This window comes from Siniperca chuatsi, linkage group LG2, assembly GCF_020085105.1.
Source record: "Siniperca chuatsi isolate FFG_IHB_CAS linkage group LG2, ASM2008510v1, whole genome shotgun sequence".
Taxonomy (NCBI): Eukaryota; Metazoa; Chordata; class Actinopteri; order Centrarchiformes; family Sinipercidae; genus Siniperca; species Siniperca chuatsi.
In genome coordinates this window covers 16,092-39,224 of record NC_058043.1, presented here as the reverse complement: position 1 = coordinate 39,224, position 23,133 = coordinate 16,092, and the positions used below count along the sequence as shown (strand labels likewise).

Below are 23,133 nucleotides of genomic sequence, written 5' to 3'. Positions count from 1 at the left end.
CACATCACATATCATACATCACATATATATCACATATCATATATCACGTATCATACATCATACATCACATATCACATATCACATATCATATCATACATCATACATCACATATGACATATCATCAGTGAAGTTAGTGCTTTTAATACCATTACCAAGGAAACCAGTAGCCAGTTTCATCATATATACTCATTTGCTAGATTGACACACACACACACACATACAAATATACTGTTTGTGTGTGTGTGTGTGTGTGTATGTGTGAGTCCATATATATATTTGTTTGTGTCTCCCTCACTTCTGAAAGAAAACCTACACTCTTTCTCACAAAGGACAAGAAATCCCAGGGGGATGGGGAAGGGGAAGGGGGGAGGAGTCAGGTCCTCAGGATAAAAGTCTGCACTCAGAGAGAGACAGTCAGTGTGAACAGAGACAGAACAACTACAGACATCAACTACAGAACCAACAGAACCTGAACTGCTGGAACCATCTGATCTAAGCGCCTCCTCTTTCAGCCTGCTGATCTGTGAGTTTCATCATTCAGACATTCAGAGTTCAACTGTTACTGAAACCAGACAGTCAGACAGTCAGATAGACAGGCAGACAGACAGATAGACAGGCAGACAGACAGAGCGTCTCATCATGGACAGGTGAGTAGTATGTTAGAGTCTATTAAAGTATATTAGGGTATATTACAGTATATAAAGTATATTGCAGTATACTCAGTAATAATTACAGCCACCATGGCCTCCATTTTCTCTGTGAACTGGCTGCTCCTCCTGTCATTTAAATCCCATACTTGTATTTTAAAGTGGATCTCTGAGTTTTTTCCTTCTGCTGCATTTTATCAGCTCAGTGTGAAATTTGACTTGTGTGAAAATGGTGGAAGTCAGAAATATTGTTGCTAATCTGATGGATGGAAACATGCTGACACCAACACATAGGCCTGTTTGGGAACCAACATGATAACAGCTCATCAGATGGTCTGCTGTGATGTCAGCTGCAGGTCGGTGCTGCTGTTCTCTACAGACACGTTACTTGTTCACATGTAGTCAGACTGTCCCATCAGAGCAGCCGAACCAGCTGTCAGCAGCTCCTGTCTGCAGTGGACCCGTGGACGGACAGACAGCTGTCTCTGGATCACTGTGAGACTGAAGGAAACTTAGAAACAGCAGGATTCTCAGGCAGGTTCTGCAGCTGCTTTCTTCTCTGGCGTCTCAGTGGATTCATGAGGTTTATTCTGGACGGACGTCAGAGACGATGACGTCCTCTGGACGTGTGAGTCGCACTGAACGACTCGATGTGCGTTTCATGTCTGTGAGTTCAGACCTGACGGAGTTAGGACTCTGAGGAGGAGCAGGTTTCTGACTCAGATCCACCTCCTGCAGTATCTTTGCCTCCCTTCAGCTGTCACTTTATTTAGAAGTATTTTCATGTTTTGATACTTCATGACTGATTAGATTACTGTGTGTCCGCAGTGAAAGAAGTACTCAGATCGTTTACTGTATCCACAAGTAAAGGTATCCACAGTGTATGGATACTTTATATAGTGCTATTATATAGTATAATATTGTCAGCTAAATGTACTTAAATGATCAAAAGTAAAAAGTACTCACTATACAGAATGATATAATATTTAATATGATACTGAATTATTGTCACTGAAGAATGAACATGTCACAGTACTTTATTGTTGTATATGGTGGAGCTGATTTAAATGGCTTTATAGAGTTACTGTTTCAAGTCAAGTCAAGTCAATTTTTATTTATACAGTCCAATCTCACAAATCACAAATTTGCCTCAAGGAGCTTTATAATCTGTACAGCATACGACCCCCTCTGTCCTTCGATTCAGATAAAGAAAATCTCTTTAACAGGGAAAAAATGGCAGGAACGTGAGGAAGAGCAACCGAGGAGGGATCCCTCTCCCAGGACTGACACGCAGGAATAGACCAGCATTGTAAAGTTACAGTATGGACAATCAGGATTAATTATAGAAAGACTGTAACATACAGTATATGAAGAATATACATCTGGGAGGAAGGTTGAGCAGCTTCAGATGTTTCAAACAGACCTGAGACATATATTATATACTTCATTTAATGAAACACTTTGCAGTTTAAAGTATAAACTCAGTGCTGAATAATGTAGTTTTGTCTCTCTGACAGACCTGAGGTCAGAGGTCAGAGGTCAGACTGGGTGTGGAGTCTAAATCTTCTTCTCTTTGAACTGAAGCTTTTTAATTAAAGTTTAGCAGTTAGCAGTTAGTGGTTAACCAGATGTGGGTGCTGCAGCAGCTGGATGGTGATTGGCTGTCGTCACTGAGCCGTAATTAAACGCACAAATTACAGACTAAGTGTGTGTGTGGTTCTGTATGTCTGTATTTGTGAGGACCTTCTGCTATTCAAAGGCTGTTTGAAGCTTCAGACCTGATAATTCATGCGTGCGCGTGTGTTTCAGGTCCAACCGTCAGACTGACGATCTCATTTGTTTATTCAGACCAACCTGTTCAATTATCATCAGATTAAGATAAAGGGGTTCATGTCAGAAACAGGCTACAGTCCTCTTCATGTGTCCTGTTTGATCTTTCAGGTCCTGTAAAAATAAATCTTAATGCTACAGTGATATTTTAGTCAGCAGTGTTCCTCTGACCTCTATGACACTGAATCCTTAAAATCTCATTCAATTCAATTTTATTTATATAGCACCAATTCATAACACAAGTTATCTCATTAATTCACCCATCAATTAATCTAATTGAGATATCTTTAATAGGATGTTAAAACCATAATTAATGGATAAGTTAGTGGGAACTAATATAGTATTATTAATGGTTTAGCTGTGTGGTTTAAGGGTAAAAAGACATTAAAAGTGACCAAATAACATGAAAGCCATCCCTTAATTTACAGTGTATAATGAGAGACCTGCCACACACATTATTTTCAGGGTTAAAGACAGGAATGACTTTCATGTTGTTTGGAACTTTTTATAGCAGGGCTCAAAAAGTGACAGCAAGTGATGGCCCTTAAGCTCCAGCTGCCACAGTAACTGCCACGGTAACTGCCACGCTGTTAGCAGCACCTGACTCGCCCACTGGCGAGCTGCCACGGTAACTGCCACGCTGTTAGCAGCACCTGACTCGCCCACTGGCGAGTTGCCACGGTAACTGCCACGCTGTTAGCAGCACCTGACTCGCCCACTGGCGAGCTGCCACGGTAACTGCCACACTGGTTTTGCCAGTAGGATGCCGGTGAGATGTGGCACATATAGTGTCACTGTGTCATTCGCACTGGAAAAATATCAGCAGCATTCGGGATTTGATCCAATAATTAACATAAAAGAATTGTTACTAACCAAACGTTCTTAATCACTTCCCCACTATGTACTCTGGACTGTTTTCTGTGTATTCTGTGTGTTCAGGTCGCCCGGCCACCTGGTTAGTACAGTCTGAATAATACCAACAAGTTAACTTGTGACACTGCATCTACACTGTTTCAGCGGTTTCTCTTAACAATAAACAAAGAGATGAGGCTAATTTCGGAGAGGATTACATCGCAATATAAGGGAAAGCTGCCTGAAAGCGTGGCATCTCACTAACACATCACCGGCAGCTAGCAAAAACAGCAGCAGTTATGTGGCATTACATGGGTTCCAGCAAAAAAAACAAAACAACTCAGGGCAAATAAGTCGAACCAGGCTTAACTTTTGCTGCAACACAACGTGATGTCATCTGCTAAGACACTGCATTACCCAATCACCTACATGGAAGCTCACATTCCCAGTAGATTATTTTGTAACACGAACACCCTATTTCAGCTGTATCTTTACCTCGCGATTGTCATGATGAAAGTAGTTGCCACTGTTATAACTTGCCAAAGCTGTAAAACCTGTCTGAGTATTATAAACCTCTGTACAGAGTTTTTCTGTCTGATAAACCTTCAAACTCATGGATCTGTTACTTAAACTGAGCAAAGTGGACATACAGGAGTTTCAGCCCATTACACCTTCGACAGTCTCGCCCTGCTCTCTCTGATCACTGTGTTTTAATGCAGCCGAATTCAACATAAAGTTGTTCTCATTTACATATTTTTCTGATTCTGCTGAATGAGGATGAAACAGTGATTTAAACATGACACATTAACCAGCAGTCATTAACAAGCTGCTGTAGATGAAATCATTAGTTTAGTAATTGTAATGTCATCTCACTAAATTAACATAAATTCAGGTTAATGACAGTAGCTCTGCTGTGTATTCAAATATACTAACATTTAAAATAATTGATCATAATCAATGCTCAAGTCTGTGAGGGTCTGCATGGACCGCTGTGCAGAAATGTAAATGGTGAAAGCAGTTAAAGTGTCAGAGACAGTGTAAGTTAATGAGACAGTGAAATGGCTCCTCTTGATGCTTTGAAGAGCAAAGTTGAAGTTTGTAAAACAGTTCAGATATAAAATAAAGACTTTTTCCTAAAAGAAACCAGTAAAAATCACTTTCCACTATAATCACTAATAAAATCCCAGTGAGAGATTTACAGATGAGTTTAAACAGAAAGTAAACCGAGTTCTCGGTCACTCAGCTTCTCTTCCTGTCTGACTGTTTTTGCTCAGATTTATCAGTTCAGTTTGTTTTACAGAGAAAAAACAAGGTCAGGAGGGTTGGGAGGCTGCTGAGAGAGTAAAGAGACAGAGAGGAGGGGGAGAAGGGGGAGGATGGAGTGTTGTAATAGAGGTTACTGCAGTTCAAGTTGCAGTTCACTATTTATATGGACGACACAGTCTGAGAATGTGTTCAGCTGTGATCTGTGGAACAACAGGAGGAACCAAAACCCTTAGATCTGTTCATTGTGACCTCTGACCTCAGTACACTGCTGCAGCTTCCTCTTTACACCAGCGAACAGTTTGTCTCTGAACAGGTTCAGATTGTGAGGGAGACTGTGAGTCACTGCTCAGGGTCCAAACAACCCATTATGTGCTCTGCTGTGTGTTATGAGACAGGGAATTCCTGGAAGACGAAACTAAGAGTAAATTTAAACCTTCAGCAGTGTGTGACAGAGGAGGCGTTGGTTAGTGAGCTCAATCTTAAGACCTCCGATTGTTGTGGTTTTGAGGGTTATTTCCTGTTTTATTTTGAAATATTATCCTTCCCTCATGTGTTGTAGTTTTACTTCCTGTCTTTCATTTCTTTTCCCTCCAGTTTTGATTGTCTGCCCTGTCCTGATTAGTTTCACCTGTGTCTAGTTGTCCTTCCCTGTCTGACCATTATGGACCCAGCAGACTATTCTGAAGAAGAACACGTCATCATTTGTGACCTGACATGCCTCAGGGACATGTGGAGTAAGGCTATCAATGTCTTCCACAGAGAGGCAATCATTGCTCTGGCACGTGGGAAATTGTCGGCCATACCTAGTCTGAAGGAAGCCATTCCTGAGTGGATCACAGATTTCCTTTTCACTTTTGTTGCCGGCCTCCTGAGTTGCTTTACTCGTCTGGTCATCCTCCAGGGGGTGTCCAGCCCTCGGGCCGCCCGCCTGAGGTTTCCTGCTCTGCCCCTTTCCAGCCCTCCGTTCTTCTGATCACTGGTCACTTGTCCCAGTATAGAATTTCGATTATTTGCTGTTCGCTGGATTCTACGTTTGCCTGTTTGGACTGCTCCCCTGGTTTTGTCCGCTTCCTTCCTGTATCCCATGTAAGCCTTTTTTACTGTTAAATCATTGAAATCATCCTGTCTGCGTTTGGGTCCTTTCCCTGTTCCCTGCTTGACACACTGCAACACCAATGTTACACAGGAAGTCTTAAGAACTGCAGAAGAAGACGTCCTCAAATGGTGCTTTATTCACTACTACACACTTATAATGAATACATCTGATGTAGTGAACTATCATACTTCCCAAATGGAAACAGAGAAAGTAGCTGCAGAGCTGGATGATGAGGTTATCGGTGTCCTTCCCTGATTGGCTGAGGTCTTAATTGATAGTTACCACTACGTAATGAATGGCAATTCATCTGTTTTATTTGTCCACAAGAAGGCTCTCCAGGATTATTTAAAGGCCACAATGCTGAACGTTAGAACGCACAGAGCAGATGATCTGACAAAGACCTAACCTAGAACCTCAGAACCAACCTGAAAACACAGAGACAAAACACCAACTGAGTCCAGCCTCTAATCCAGGATTTTAAACTGCTGCTGCTGCTTCTTCTGTGTTTCAGGTTGGCATGTTCTGGCTCAGGATGACTTCCTGTCAGTTGTCCCTCCTCTTCCTTTTGCCTTTGGTGTCCTCCATCATGGCTGTTGCTGCCCAACCCGCTGGCTGCAAAATCCGCATCACTGACAAAGGACTGGAGATGTGTAAGTATATGATTATGTAATTATAATCCAGAAGTAAACTAAGACCTGAACAGATTTATGATCCAGATCTAAACTATAATCCATATTAAACCTGTGTAAACATAAAGCAGTTCCTCTGTTCTCCTGCAGTTCTCAGTTTTTGCTCGTTAGTCTAAAACCTGTGATTTACTAAACCGGTCGGTTTAATAAACATTTGATTGGAACTAGTTAAGACTTCAGGAAGGCTAAATGACATCAGTGACAGCGTTTAAACAACATTTAAATGTCGTCAGGCAGAAGTATTGAATCTCTGTTGACACCCGACATTGAAACCAAATTGAAAACGCTCGTTATGATTGATGTTTAATAAACATCAGATTTTCAACCATAACTGACAAAGAATCAATACTGATTCAACCGTGACTTAGAAGTCCGTCTGCAGCTGCATTTAACTACATGTGGCCCTTTGCTGCATTCTCTCTCTCTCGACGTCTCACACACAAACATTTGAAATTCAGAAATACAACATCCTTGTACTCTATATGAAGTGGTCCAAAACTAAAAACAAACACTAAACCATGTCTTGTTGGCAGATATAAATTAGCTTGTTCAAAATTACCTTTGCACATGTTTCAAAATAAATAAACAAATGAAACTATGTTAAAACACATTTTAAATCACTGAAAAATCTGACAGAAAACATACTTTTAATATTCAGATTTAATTTTGAATATTAAATTCAAAACAACACTACCAAGCAATAATGTTATATTAAAGATCTGGCCACACCAGTTGAAGGGTTTCCATGTGAACTACCAGCAGTAGGATATGTTCGGTTAAAAAACTTAATACACCTGTGATACGGCTGTGTGAACAAAAAGCAGTGAGGCTCATATCAATTGGATAAACTTACCAAGAGTAACACTGAATTACACGCTGCATTATTGGCGCTATATCAATAAAATTGAATTTCCCTCATTAGAATCCAGTGTGGGATGACAGCTGTTGCTGACAAAAATGCAGATATTAAAAGTTTTGATTTCATGAAAATCTTGCCACCTGGTGGCAAATTCTGTACAAATGGAGGGTTAGTGTTAGGGGGGTTAATTCTGGCAAATTCACCATTCTGTACAGTGATAATAAACATCCAACTTTAGGAACAACAACACATTTTTGAGTGTGTGTATGTGTGTGTGTGTGTGTGTGTGTGTGTGTGTGATGCCACCTTCCCGCTCTGGAGCGTAACATAGCCACTTGTTCACTGTCACTGAAGGCCAGGTGGCCATCTTCCGGTCAAATCGCCAAGCGGCAGCTAAAAAACTAAACAGATAAAAAAAATTAAACAGAATGATTAAGGTAAAAAATGAAAACACAACGATAATGTTGGGCAGAGGTCAGACCTGGGCAGCGGTCAGTGGCAACTCTGTTTTGGTTTATTTTTATTTGAGCATGTACTCTTCCATCTAAGTTAAAAGTGGAGTATACGATTCTGGAGAAATCCAATACCATGATATGGAGCGAACAACGTACACACTGAACGCTTCATGAACATACAGAGCAACTGATGTTTGTACAAACCCAGATATTCCAGCTGAATCAAGTTCACTCCAGTCAGAAGTTTAAAAGGCAGTAACTGCATTTTGCTCCAAAATGTACCAGCAGTCTGGTTTTGGTCATTTATTTTTGAAATGGCTGTAAAATTATATTGAAAGGGCTGCTACCCATTTTATCTATGCAACCCTATTTACCTATTTAGTTTATACTGTGCTGTGATATACAGAAACTGTGTGTATGAGGAAATGTGAGCAGGTCTGCATATTATTATAATATATATAAATTACCATCTTTTGACAGACTGAGGTGGAATCATTACTTAAGAATGAATCAAAGTCCTCTTCATTCATAATTGGCAGCTGGATGGGGGACATCTGAAAAGGTAGTGGCTGGTACTGGTCCCTGAGGACCACCCAGGGTCACTGGGGCATCTGCCAATTCATTGTTGACTAACTGTATGTCTCTTGACCCAGCTTTACCAACGCTAGTACTTCAGCAAGCACTGAAGTCATTTTCTGGATGGCAAGGTCTTAGGGAAAAAACTGAATTGTTAGTAAGTGAGAAATGAAATTACTACCGCAGAATTACACAATTTGAAATAGACTCTTGCCTTTCAAAAGCTGCCTGGTGCCTTTGCCTTGGCATTGCATCGGTGTGGTTACATCTATAAAATACAAACATTCATGCACCTTAATCACTGCACACATTTTGAAAGGCATGAATGAAAAACCACTCAGCATTTTACCCAACAGGATTAATATCAAAACAGAATTTTATAAACATGCAGTAATCGGACTGTGACACCGCTAGGTGATGTACTGACGTCCAAATTAAATTAGCATTTCATAAGAGAGATTCGTGAGGAGATGGGCATATTGCTTCGTCAATGTGAATTTGATGGTCCTCAGAAATTGTGTACTTATCTAACACAGACGACATCTGTCTTACCGTTACAACCCTGATCAAGCACTGACTTTCACATGATCATACTGGTGGTAGTTCCCTCTAAAGAAGTCTAGAGGTAGGGAAAATGCTGTAACTTGTACACAAAGCATTAGACTAGTGTGATTTCATTTGCTTGTTGTGGGGGACAAAGAGGGTTGTGTCGCTCTGCGCTGGATCTCGATGTACCTGTTGAAACAAAAAGCTATAATTGTATTTCAGTATAGTTTGGAAGCATGTGCCACTGTAACCAGCTTCTTATAGGAATATATTTGCAGAGAGATGTAACCTGAGCCGCAAATTTGAGTCTTGCTTGACTATATTTTGACTTTTTTTTAATCTAGGGATGTCTGTTTTAACATGTATATACCTTGCTCTACTTTGAATAATAATCTGATATGTTCTTTTCACAAAAGTTCAATTATCTTGTTAAAATCTCTGAAACAACATCTACTCCTTCTCCTTCATTAATAATCCAGAAACTACAAATATAAGTAACTGCTGGACAACATTTTTTTGAGTGGAAGGGATCTTTAAAAATCTAACATTTGAAATGACTTGATTTATTAAATATTTCACTTACGTGTCAACATCATTCAATATACAATATTTAGATTTACATTACATACAGTACTATACAAACCAATGTTGATGTCTGAGTCACTATGTGATATGTACATTTGTAAAAATCGGTCAGTAATGTATCCTCTGAAGTGTGTTCTTTCATTTGGTAGAGGAATTTCTTTATCAAAGGTCATACACGTAGATGCAGGATGTTGAGTTTTAGTGTGCTTCTCCGTGCATCTCCCATAGGCTTCAATGGAACTGGCCCCGAGCAGAGCATTAGACTGTTGGTATGATGATGAAATGACCCTTCCTTCTTTTTTAGTCCCCTTCAGGGAAAAAGCGCCAGAGCAGGGGGAGCTGGTGTTGTGACGAAGTCGGTCCCTCACGTTAACCTGGACCCTACCTTGAGCTCCAGCCACACTTGTTCATCTTCTGTGATGCTTAACATCCACTGTATTTTAGACAAGCCCAGACAGTTGAGTGACTTTGACGCCTGCTCATAATTTTACTTAAACCCTTTCGTTACTCCAACTGCAAAGTGTTACGTTAGTACTAAGGGAAACAAGACATTAACCTGTCTGCGGACATCTGTTCCAGCTGAGAACTATACCCAAAATACAACATAACTAATGTTACATCTATGTTGACTAGCCAACAAAGGAAATAATCAAAGTAATGCTAGGTGCTGCCATTTTTATCACTGGCACATATTAAAACCAAAGAATCTCACAAATTAATTTTGGCTCTAGCCATTGCTGCTTTTTTTATTAGTTAGCTACATTAGCTAAGTTAGCAAAGTTTCATGTAAGCTAAACCCCTATAAGCCTTTATAAATATTTAGCTTAATGTTAGCTGGTGCCCTGTTTAAGCTAACATTATCTTACCTCCACATTCACACACACACCTTAAGAAGATTTGCACATAATAAAAAAATCACGATGCACTGTCCACAGCAAAGTGTGCTGGATTTAGAATGAATGACACCTCGTGTGTCTCACCCAGTTCTCTACTTTTGAAAAAATGCATGCACATATTGAGACAGTATTGATTAAATGTTGGAATTTCAATCGTCAAATTTAACCATAGTACAATGTTGATTCAATGTTTTGTGTTTTGTTTTTTCAGTGAAGTCTGAGACCCAGAGGTTTGTTGAAGAGGAGCTCGGTAACATCAGTATGCCAGAGATGAACGGCAAAGAAGGACGCTTCCAATACACCATCACTGAGTACTAATATTACATTATATTTAAAGTAATACTTTAATACTACTCAACATGTGTATTAATACTTTCTCTTTCTCTCGTCTGTCATCAGTGTGAAGATAACAGAGTTGAATCTGACTCACGCTGACCTGCAATTCATCCCTGAAGTTGGTTTGTTGTTCGATGTTCAGAACTCATCGATCTCGCTGAGTTTCCACCGACGGATCCTCTACTGGTTCTTGTTAGTTCTCCTACACACACTGACTTAACTCTAATCGTTCTCCCACAGAAACCTAATAAAACTGTAATCCTTCTCCTAAAGAACAACATAAAGGTAACTGTTGGGATTCAGGTAGGGCAGGTTTGGTTATTAGCAAAATAGTAAGATATTTATGAATATTAGTACAATTATTATTATCAATATGGATGAATAATTACGGGGCCGCAGCCTGGAATCAGGACCAATAACCAAACGTGAAACGTCTCAAAGGTGGCTCCACCTAAAAATGCTGATATTTAAGGCCCTATACATTAAAAAGTGGGGGCTTGGCGCCGATCTGTCTGTCCTTTGTTTCTCAGTCGAGCCTCTTAGCGAAGGCTTCAGCTTCTCAGGTCGGCCGGTTTGTTTCTCACGCAAGGCGGCGTGGCGGCGCGGCGGGCGTGGCGAGCGTGGCGGGCGTGGCGTGGCGTGGCGTGGCGAGGCGGCGGGCGTGGCGTGGCGTGGCGTGGCGTGGCGAGGCGCGGCGTGGCGGGCGTGGCGTGGCGTGGCGGGCGTGGCGCGGCGTGCGTGGCGGCGTGGCGGGCGGCGGCGTGGCGGCGTGGCGAGGTGTGGCGTAATGTGGCGTGGCGTGGCAGGCGGGCGTGGCGTGGCGTGGCAGGCGAGGCGTGGCGAGGTGAGGCGTGGCGAGGTGAGGCGTGGCGAGGCGTGGCAAGGCGAGGCGAAGCGTGGCGAGGCCCAACATAACTCTGATCTGACCTATTTACAGTCATCGGATTTAATTATAGTAATGATGATGAAGATGACAGTAGGAATACAACTGTCAGTGATGAAGCTGAAGTGTTGTTGTATCTTAGTTATGACACAGGAAGCATCAATGCGTTGGCTGAAGGAGTGAACATCAACACGGTTCTGAATCTGATCAGAGATGATGAAGGACGACTGAAGATCAATAACATCACCTGTGATGCCAAAATAGCCAAAATGAGGGCAAAGTTCAGCGGAACGCTCGGGTAAAGCACACTGATATACTGATCGATAACCCTCTCTCTCACTGACCTGTCTCTCTCTCTGACCTGTCATTCTTTCTCTGACCTGTCTCTCTCTCTGACCTGTCTGTCTCTATTTCTGACCTGTCTCTTTCTCTCTCTGACCTGTCTGTCTGTCTGACCTGTCTGTCTCTCTCTCTGACCTGTCTGTCTCTCTGACCTGTCTGCCTCTCTCTCTGACCAGTCTGTCTCTATTTCTGACCTGTCTCTCTCTCTGACCTGTCTCTCTCTCTCTGACCTGTCTGTCTCTATTTCTGACCTGTCTCTCTCTCTGACCTGTCTCTCTCTCTCTCTGACCAGTCTTTCTCTCTGACCTGTCTGTCTGTCTCTCTGACCTGTCTCTCTCTCTCTGACCTATCATTCTCTCTCTGACCTATCATTCTCTCTCTGACCTATCATTCTCTCTCTGACCTGTCTCTCTGTCTGACCTGTCTGTCTCCCTCTGGCGAGGCGAGGCGTGGCGTGGCGTGGCGTGGCGTGGCGAGGCGTGGCGAGGTGTGGCGTAGTGTGGCGAGCCGTGGCGAGGCGTGGCAGGCGAGGCGTGGCGAGGCGAGGCGTGGCGAGGCGAAGCGTGGCGAGGCCCAACATAACTCTGATCTGACCTATTTACAGTCATCGGATTTAATTATAGTAATGATGATGAAGATGACAGTAGGAATACAACTGTCAGTGATGAAGCTGAAGTGTTGTTGTATCTTAGTTATGACACAGGAAGCATCAATGCGTCGGCTGAAGGAGTGAACATCAACACGGTTCTGAATCTGATCAGAGATGATGAAGGACGACTGAAGATCAATAACATCACCTGTGATGCCAAAATAGCCAAAATGAGGGCAAAGTTCAGCGGAACGCTCGGGTAAAGCACACTGATATACTGATCGATAATGATTAATGATTACTGTTAATAGGACTGACGTAGTGATCAGTTACAAATAATGATTACTGTTAATAGGATTGGTTTGGTAATCAATAATGATTAATGATTACTGTTAATAGGATTGGTTTGGTAATCAATGATTAATGATTACTGTTAATAGGATTGGTTTGGTAATCAATAATGATTACTGTAAAGATAGAAATTGTAATAACTAACCCAATAACAATTAATGATTACTGTTAATAAGTCAGATGTAGTAATCAATGATGATAATGAATCAGTAATCACTGATCAATAATTACGTATCAATATCTAATCACTGATTAATACTCACTGATGTTTCACCACACTGTCATGTGACCTCAGTTTCAACCAATCAGGTACTGTCTGTCATCACGTTTGTTTTTTTTCAGGAGAGTTTATGACTTCCTGGCCAGCTTTCTGACAACAGGCATGCGCTTCCTCCTCAACCAAAAGGTCTGTCACCTGTCTGTCTCTCTGACCTGTCTGTCTCTATTTCTGACCTGTCTCTCTCTCTCTGACCTGTCTATTTGTCTCTCTGACCTGTCTCTTTCTCTGATCTGTCTGTCTCTATTTCTGACCTGTCTCTCTCTCTCTGACCTGTCTGTCTGTCTGACCTGCCTGTCTCTCTGACCTGTCTGTCTCTATTTCTGACCTGTCATTCTCTCTCTGACCTGTCATTCTCTCTCTGACCTGTCTGTCTCTCTCAGACCTGTCTGTCTCTATTTCTGACCTGTCTCTCTCTCTCTGACCTGTCTGTCTCTCTGACCTGTCTGTCTCTATTTCTGACCTGTCTCTCTCTCTGACCTGTCATTCTCTCGGTCTGACCTGTCTGTCTCTCTGACCTGTCTGTCTCTATTTCTGACCTGTCTCTCTCTGACCTGACCTGTCATTCTCTCTCTGACCTGTCTCTCGTCTGACCTGTCTGTCTCTATTTCTGACCTGTCTCTCTCTCTGACCTGCCTGTCTGTGTGACCTGTCATTCTCTCTCTGACCTGTATCTATTTCCGACCTGTCTGTCTCTATTTCTGACCTGTCTGTCTCTCTCTGACCTGTCTCTCACTCTGACCAGTCTGTCTCTCTGACCTGTCTCTCTCACTGACCTGTCATTCTCTCTCTGACCAGTCTGTCTCTCTCTGACCTGTCTCTCTCTCTGACCTGTCATTCTTTCTCTGACCTGTCTCTCTCTCTGACCTGTCTGGCTCTATTTCTGACCTGTCTCTCTCTCTGACCTGTCATTCTCTCTCTGACCTGTCTGTCTCTATCCGACCTGTCTCTCTGTCTGACCTGTCTGTCTCTATTTCTGACCTGTCATTCTCTCTCTGACCTGTATCTATTTCCGACCTGTCTGTCTCTATTTCTGACCTGTCTGTCTCTCTCTGACCTGTCTCTCACTCTGACCAGTCTGTCTCTCTGACCTGTCTCTCTCACTGACCTGTCATTCTCTCTCTGACCAGTCTGTCTCTCTCTGACCTGTCTCTCTCTCTCTGACCTGACCTGTCTCTCTCTCTGACCTGTCATTCTTTCTCTGACCTGTCTCTCTCTCTCTCTGACCTGTCTGTCTCTATTTCTGACCTGTCTCTTTGTCCCTCTCTCTCTCTCTGACCTGTCTGTCTCTATTTCTGACCTGTCTGACCTGTCTCTCTCTCTCTGACCTGTCTGTCTCTATTTCTGACCTGTCTCTCTCTCTCTCTGACCAGTCTTTCTCTCTGACCTGTCTGTCTGTCTCTCTGACCTGTCTCTCTCTCTGACCTGTCTCTCTGTCTGACCTGTCTGTCTCTCTCTGACCTGTCTCTCTCTCAGATCTGTCCCGCTCTGGATCACGCTGCTCTGGTTCATGTGAACTCGATGTTGGAGACGATCCCTGTGAGGACGGAGGTTGATCAGTTTATTGGGATAGATTATTCTCTGATTGATGATCCAGTGGTGACGTCCAGGAGCCTTGACATGCACTTCAGGGTGAGACTCTGACACTGATTAGATTGTATAATCTTATCCGAGCAATATGATAGTAACAGTGTGTGTGTTTGTCTGTAGGGGATGTTTTTCGACCTGTCTGATCAGAATGACACGTTGGTGAACTACGCCGTCGACCCGGTCATCAGAGAGTATGACAGGATGGTTTATCTCGCTCTCTCCGAGTTCTTCTTCGACAGTGGAATGTTTTCTTATTACAGAGCAGGAATCTTCCAGATGCACATCGTTAACGAGAAGGTCAAAACCACCACAGACCCTCAAACCCACTACAGACATCCAAACCTCCACAGACCCCCAAAACAACCACAGACCCTGCAGACCACCACAGACTACCCAAACCAACAAAGACCCCGAAAACAACCACAGACCCTCAAAACCACTACAGACCCCCTTGTAACCCTGAAACCACCAAAGAAAATAGAATAGAGAATGGAAGATTACTCCTCAGAGCTGAACTGATCCTGTCTGATCTTGACTGTTTCTGTTTATGTCGTCTCATCCTTCAGATGCCCAAAGACATGGAGATGTTGTTGAGAACCACCTACTTTGGAGCCATCATGATGCTGGTGAGCAGAAACACCATGGAAACAGGCACACAGTGAAGTCACCGTATAAAAATAATAGAGACACAGCAAAAACAGTAGAGACACAGTAGACATTAAGTAGAGACATAGAGGACACAGTAGAAAAACAGCAGAAACAAAGTACAGACACAGTAGGGACGCAGTAGAAATGCAGAAGAAGCACAATGGAGACACAATGGAGACGCAGATGAGACATAGTAAAGACACAGTAGAAACAAAGTAGATACACAATCGAGACAATCTAGACACAGCAGAGATACAGTGGAGAAACAGTAGAGACAAAGTAGAGACAAAGTAGAGAGAAGAGACACAGTAGAAACATAATAGATACACAGCATAAATGCATTAGAGACACAGTTGATACCATAGGAACACCAAAAAAACACAGTAGAGACACAGCAGCAGGACAGCTGAGATGGTAAAAACACAGTAGAGACAGTGGAAACACAATAGACACAGCAGGGACACACTAGAAACACAGTAGAATGACAAAGACACGAGAGATGCAGGAGAGACACACTTAAGACAGTAGAAACAGAGAAGAAACACAATAGAGATGCTGCAGAAACACAGAGACACCATCAAAGAACAGAGGAGACACAGTAGAAACACAATACAAACACAGCAGAGACACAGCACAAAGACAATTGAGACACAGTAGAGACACCGTAGAAGCACAGAGGAGACAGTAGAGACACGTAAAGATATAGTCGAGTCGTAATGTTTATTATTCATTAGAAATCACCTGACAGACTTACTGTTATCTACTGATACTTATTGATCAGCACTGATCATAAACCACCAGGAGGCAGGTTGGCTCGAGGTCTATGAGACGAGTCAGACCAGTTTAATATTTACATTTCTAGGACTGTGTACTATTTAACTCTGCATTGAACTGCAGCACTATAGTACTGTATATTACTGAAGTACTGCGTAGGACTGTTGTACTGTATTATTGTAGTACTATACTTCCTGTGTTTTCTGGATAGAACCCAGTGTAGTACTGCAGTACTCTGTGTTATTACTGTACTTCATGTTCTCCCTGTGTGTTCTGGGTAGAACCCGGCTCTGGTGGATGCTCCGTTCTCTCTGGAGCTCGCTGTAAACTCGGCTCCAAAAACCTCCATCAAGACGTCTGGGGCGACGGTTGTCATGACAGCCATCGTGAGGGTGATGCTGCTGCCTCCAGGTCAGCCTCCAGTCCAGCTCAGCAGCATGACCATGGTACACACATAAACACACAATCACACACACTTGTACTTCTATACTTGTGAGGACCCTCATTGACATAATGCATTCCCTAGCCCCCCACCCAAACCTTAACCATCACAACTATAACCTAAACCTAATTCTACCCTAACCCCAATAACCAAGTCTTAATCTTCAGCCCTTTGAGGTTGTGAGGACCGGCCAAAATGTCCTCACTCTGTTGGTTAAAGCTTGTTCCGGTCCTCACTATGTGGGAAGTACAAGTGTACACACACAGTTCAACACACTGTAAACCACAGGAAATCCTCTGATTGGACGGCAGCTGTCTGTTTAGAGATCAGTCTCTCACCTGTCGTGTGCACCTGCTGCTCTTACAGTTTTAATAACAGGTGATGGTTCTGGAGGAGTTCCCCATCCTCCAGGTGAGAGGGGACATTTTTGGGATCTCAGTTGTTCCTGATTCAACTTTTATTTCAGTCCATGTTTCACATAACTACTGCTTTGATTCCAGTTTAACCTGTTCACACCAGTTTTAAACTAGATTGTATTTCCTTAAAGATTCAAAGTAAAACCAGATCAAATGTCCAACAGCTGTTTTCATTTTTCATAAATTTTTCATTTCTCTGACTGTTCTGTACTCCTGCAGGAAACAAAGTTTAACGCTAAAGTTTCTATGAAGGGAAAACGTCTGGCTGTTCATGCTGACCTCCGCAGGTACACATACACATACACGCAAACACAGTTTGGGCTGCATGTCTCTAAAGTCAGCTGGGTGTTAAGTGAAGGCCGAGGCCTGCTGGTTTTGGAAACTGGTTTCAAAATCTGGAGGAACAATGTGCTCTGGTTGTGGAGCAGCTCTTTATAAGTAGCCTGTTTTCATCACAGGCAGCCCAGGAACAATTTTACCAAATGACTTGAGATGATGGAAGTCTTTAATTATACTGGCCACAGTCTGGTGTCTCTGCGTTGTCCCACATGTTCTCAGTCATTTACCATCTGAATCACAAACTGAATGAAAGGATGTAAATATAATTTATTTTGTCTTAACTGATCGCATCACAGTCAGACTGCAACCATTTTCTTCTTTCAGGTTTAAAATCTTCTCCAATCAATCTGCACTGGAATCTCTGGCAGTAAGTGTTGTGTCTTTTTGTGTATTACTTCATCTTATACCACCAATTACAACAATAGCTAGACAGATATGTGAGCATTTACTCTGACTGACAACAGGGGGCAGTAAGAGACAATCAATCACAATACATAACAGTAAGAACCTGTCTGTTTGTCTGTCTGTCAGTTGATTCCTCTGCAGGTTCCTCTAAAGACGATATTGCAGATGTCTGTGGTTCCTTTAATCAACAGTAAGAATCTGTTTCATCAACTTGTGGTGATCTGCCATTAATATTGCATTTACTCATGAGGGAAAAACTGAACTGAACATTTATAAATCGAAAAAAAACCCAATTTATGGCAGATCACCACAAACTTTAAAACATCAACACACAATTACTAGTTTTTTTTTTACCTTAACACACTGTGACACTGACTACTGTAATGATGTTTTACTGAATGTGTGTGTGTGTGTGTGTTCAGACTGGACAAAGAGAGGTGTTCAGATTCCTCTGGCTGATGGGATGGATTTCATTGAGGAGGTGGTTGAATATCACAACGTAAGTCTCTTTACACATTAGACATTAACCTGTATATGTTTATACATGATGCTGTATTCTGATTGATCATTGGTCTGTGTATTATTGTTATATAAAATCACTCAGTGCTGCCCCCTGGTTTTGACAGCAGTTGTGTTAATCTGTGCAGGGTTTCATCGTGATCGGAGCAAATCTTCACTTCAGCAAAGGACTGAGAGAAATGATTGCAGGGAACACCCAGAAAGAGCCAGAGACCAACACCGTCTAAAGATATATATGTAGAATATACAGTATATACAGCCGGGTGACAAATTTAGTAAAATGTTGGGCCCCCACGGGCCGCCAGAACAGCTTCAATGCACCCTGGCATTGGTTCTAGAAGTCTCTGGAACTCTACTGGAGGGATGGACACCTTCCAGAAGATATTCCCTCTTTTGGTGTTTTGATGGTGGTGGTGGAGAGCGCTGTCTAACACGTTGGTCCAAAATCTCCCATAGGAGTTTAATTGGGTTGAGATCTGGTGACTGCAAAGGCCACAGCGTATGATCCACATAATTTTCATCCTTATCAAACCATTCAGTGAGCCCTTGTTCCCTATGGATGGGGGCACTGTCATCCTGGAAGAGACTATTCCCATTGGGATAGAAATGTTTCACCATAGGATAAAGGTGATCACTCAGAACAACTTTGTACTGATCCCCAGTGATCCTTCCCTTTAAGGGGACAAGTGGATCCAAACCATGCCCTCACAGCATAACAGAGCCCCCGGATCGCCTCACTGTAGGGGTCCAGCATTCAGGCCTGTACCGTTCTCTCGGTGTACGCCACACATGCATTTGCCCACCTGTGGAGAACATGTGAAGGATGACTCATCTGACCAGATCACCTTTTTCCACATCTCTGTAGACCAGTGCCGATGGTTTCCACTGAACTCTCAAATGTGCATTCATCTTTGAGATGAGGGGTTTCTGCACTGCAACCCTACTACAATATCCCTCTATATGTGATTGTCAATGGACTGTTCTTGTTGACAGTCTGATCATGTCCTGCACTGACATTCTCAGTCACCTGATGAAGAGTTGCTCTTTTGGTTTTCCTTACGTATCGCACTAATGAACGAGTATCATGCTCATGAAATGTGCGCTGTCGACCACAATTTCCGACCCTATTTACTGATGTCTTTCCCATCGATCTAAATGCAGATGTCACTTTAGTCACTGTTCCTATGGAAACAGCCAGTTGAGCAGTCTTTGTGACTGAAGCTTCTGCCATCCATGCCTCAACAATGAACCCTCTGTCAAAGTCACTTAGATCTTTTCCTCTTGCCATCTTGACATAAAATCTGAATCAGTGCAGCAGGGCTCACTGTACGGTTTGGTGAGGATGGAAATGATGTGAATAAAATGCTGAAGCCTTTACAGTCACCTGATCTCAACCCAGTTTCATACCTATGTAAGATTTTGGATCAACGTGTAACACAGCGCTCTCCACCACCATCTCCATAAGACCAGATGATATAATATAAACTTTCATCTTCACATCTATGTAGTGACGTCCGTGACTGTCTCTGATGCTGTCTGTCCTTTAGCTTGTGTGTCTCTCTACCCGCTGTACTCAGGTCTGTCTGATCTCAGTGAGACGACCTGATTAAATAAAGGTTGTATATATAACTGAGGGAGCATCTAGTGGAGGAGGTGTTCATCCCTCCAATAGAGTTCCACAGACTTGGCAAGCAGCACTAAAGCTGATCTGGAGGTCTTGTGGTGTCCTGACTCCATACTAACACACTTCATTTTGCTTTCTCCATTTATTTGTCACCCATCTGTGTATACAACACTGTCAGAATCTATATATGACAGACTGTGTCAATATACATTATAACATTATGTAGGTAAACAAACATATGACAACACTGACACAGTGCCTGTGTGCTAACTTAGGCTCCACCCATCAGAGGGACATTTCCTAATTATTTGAGTCCTTCAGTGAACTGAGACTGTCAACAGAAAACTGATGGTGCGTTCAGGGGGTCCAACATAAATCAGACATCTGCCAGTATACCAACAGGTAGTTTTTCAGAGGCCTGTACTATGTAGCAGGATTTGGGGTTAGAGAGGTAAGTTCTGGCTTAACCCGGGGTTTTTATTCTTATGACGGTGGTTCACTTTTTACCGGGGTACATCGCCATGGTAACTTAGGCTACACACCTAACCTGCTCCAGAGCAGGTTATGTTCGAGATATCAGATCAACGCTATAAAAGCACAGTTTACTGACCAATCAGTTATCTTGGAAAATGGCATCATTTGTAGAAGATCCCGTGGATATATTAATTATTAAGATCTAAGTTCTAATAATACACCCATGAGAGGAGTCCGTGGAGTGGTGCACGGATCGTCAGAGGGTCTCTTAGGAGAGAGAGTGTTCAAGAGCAGGTGTTGTGAAGAAGATGTTGAGTTAGTAACATGCAATAATGGGAAAAAATGCATACAGATGGAGAGGGAGAGGACGAGAGAGGAAACAGGTGCATCATGGGAAGTCTCCCGGCAGTCTAGACCTATAGCAACATAACTAAAGGATGGCTCCCAAGCCAGCCTACTCTTAAATGTGGAGATGGTGTCTGCCTCCCGAACCCAAACTGGGACCTGATTCCACGGGAGAGGAGCTTGATACCTGAAGGCTCTGGCTCCCGGTCTACTTTTGGAGACTCTAGGAACCACAAGTAACCCTGCATCCTGGGAGCGCAGTGTTCTAGTCGGGTAATAAGGTATTATGAGATCTTTGAGATACGATGGTGCCAGACCATTAAGAGCTTTGTAGGTGAGGAGAAGGATTTTAAATTCTATTCTGGATTTTACAGGAACCAGTGCAGATAAAGTAATATTGCAGAAATATGATCTCTTTTTCTAGTTCTTGTCAGTACACGTGCCGCAGCATTCTGGATCAACTGGAGAGTCTTAAGGGACTTATTCACGCAGCCTGATAATAAGGTATTGCAATAATCCAGACTAGAAGTAACAAATGCATGGACTAGTTTTTCGGCATCATTTTGAGACAGGATGTGCCTGATTTTTGCAATGTTGTGTAGGTGAAAGAAGGCAGTCCTTGATGTTTGTTTCATGTGGGAGTTAAAGGATAAATCCTGATCAAAGATAACTCTGAGGTTCCTTACGGTGCTGCTGGAGGCCAGGGCAATGCCATCTAGAGCAACTATGTCTTTAGATAATGTGTCTCAGAGGTGTTTGGGGCCAAGTACAATAACTTCATTTTTGTCAGAGTTTAACATCAGAAAATTGCAGGTCATCCAGGTTTTTATGTCTTTAAGGCATGCTTGAAGTTTAGCTAATTGATTAGTTTAATCTGGCTTGATCGATAGATATAATTGGGTATCATCCGCATAACAATGAAAGTTTATGGAGTGTTTCCTAATAATATTGCCTAGAGGAAGCATATATAAGGTGAATAGAATTGATCCAAGCACAGAACCTTGTGGAACTCCGTGACTAACTTGTGCAAACTGCGAGACTACATCTAAGCAACACATTCATTTAATGGAATACATAAGCGTAAACATAGATGTAGTCATGGCCTAATGATGGGGCAGTGTTATTATAAGCCTATTAATTTATACATGGGAATCCATTCCCATCCCATTTCTTCACAATTGAGAATGACTTCCGGATGGGAGCCGAAACGTCTTGATTCTGAAAACAGTGTCCAGATGACTACAACTGAAACCTTTTCTATGATATCCTGGGTATGTTGAACTTGCTTCGTAGTACAGGCCTCTGGAGCACAGAGTTTAATCCCAGTGTTAAACTGGGACCAGTATGATGAATACTGACTTTGGTTGTGATGTTTGACCTGAATTCATGATGGACAGCTGTCAATCAGTGCTGCAGGGTAAAGGTCATATTTACTCTGAAACAAAAACTCTTGGTACTGAACCTCATGGACAAATGACAACATGTCTGTGCAATTTTCTTTCATACAAAGTTTCTGTTTACATTCAGTTTCTTATTAAAACTCATTGTGTGAATCTCTGAGCTCTAACAAACATGCTGACTGTACTTCCTTACTCAAAACATTCATAGAGCTGAATTTTTACTATAAATTCTTGTTTACATACATTTTTACTTGCTACCAGTCTTCTTCTATGCCTTTTCTTGAGCATTGCTGTGTTTCTTTTACCTTTAACCACCTGTAGATCAGTGCATTAGTGTGAAACCTGTCACCTATGTGGTTACGTGTGTTACGTGTTCGTCCTCTTATTTGACATGAACAAAACAGAAACTCAGGGCCACTCATAAAGAAATGTCGCTCTATGGCTCTACTCCACAGGCAACCTTTAAGTGGTAAATGTCTCTGTAGAAAACTTCCACCTGTGTTTTAATGTAACTCTGGGTTAAAACCAGGTTAATGAATAACGTTGTGTCGCAACTGTACTGTTTCAGTGTTGATGTTACAGAAACGCAGCAGTTTGATCTCATTCATTCCTCAGATCAGCTCATAACTCTTCTGTCACTACGATCAACACTGGATTACATTTAAAGGACAAAGATAGCTATTTTAAAATTCTCCCTTTCTACAATATTCAATTCAATTCAATTTTATTTATATAGTGCCAATTCATAACAGAGGGTATCTCATTGCACTTTTCCTATAGAGCAGGTCTAGACCGTACTCTTTATAATATTATTTACAGAGACCCAACAGATCTGCTCATGTTAACCTCAGTGTGGTTAATGCTAGAGAAAGATGGTGCTTATGGCACATTAACTATGGTTATGTACAGTGAGGGTCAGGCAACTGAAAAATTAGGTTAATGGTGGGGAAAGATGGTGTCAAAGATGTGTGTGTGTTGGCTGTTACACTTCAGACAGAATCATAACAGGAAATATGAAATTCTATAATATAATCTTGAACATGTATGATACATCAGTTTAGCATGGTGAAATCTAAACCAGA

At 42.2% G+C, this 23,133-nt stretch overlaps 1 protein-coding gene across 5 annotated transcripts; it reads left to right on the top strand.

The window, feature by feature from the left end:
* Window positions 1-398: 398 nt before the first annotated feature.
* Window positions 399-22,295, top strand: LOC122862904 (phospholipid transfer protein). 5 transcript variants are annotated; one of them, XM_044168793.1, is made up of 15 exons: window positions 399-523; window positions 6,203-6,341; window positions 10,509-10,608; window positions 10,697-10,825; window positions 12,551-12,706; window positions 13,141-13,204; window positions 14,552-14,707; window positions 14,786-14,962; window positions 15,232-15,291; window positions 16,369-16,533; window positions 17,165-17,232; window positions 17,609-17,651; window positions 17,816-17,879; window positions 18,112-18,188; window positions 18,337-22,295. In XM_044168793.1, exons 2-15 carry the CDS (start codon window positions 6,209-6,211, stop codon window positions 18,433-18,435), a joined length of 1,491 nt encoding a protein of 496 aa, XP_044024728.1. In that variant the 5' UTR covers window positions 399-523; window positions 6,203-6,208; the 3' UTR covers window positions 18,436-22,295. The 5 variants fall into 5 exon arrangements, with proteins under 5 accessions (XP_044024728.1, XP_044024732.1, XP_044024723.1 ...); XM_044168788.1 differs by lacking the exon at window positions 12,551-12,706 and adding an exon at window positions 11,659-11,814 and having other exon boundaries at window positions 424-523; XM_044168770.1 differs by lacking the exon at window positions 399-523 and adding an exon at window positions 530-647.
* The last annotated feature ends 838 nt before the right edge of the window (window positions 22,296-23,133 follow it).

Coding starts and splice junctions, on each gene's coding strand:
- LOC122862904 (XM_044168793.1), top strand. CDS start 6,209: ATGTTCTGGCTCAGGATGACTTCCTGTCAGTTGTCCCTCCTCTTCCTT. Junction 17,233..17,608: donor GTTCATGCTGACCTCCGCAG/GTACACATACAC, acceptor TTCTTCTTTCAG/GTTTAAAATCTTCTCCAATC. Junction 18,189..18,336: donor AGGTGGTTGAATATCACAAC/GTAAGTCTCTTT, acceptor TAATCTGTGCAG/GGTTTCATCGTGATCGGAGC.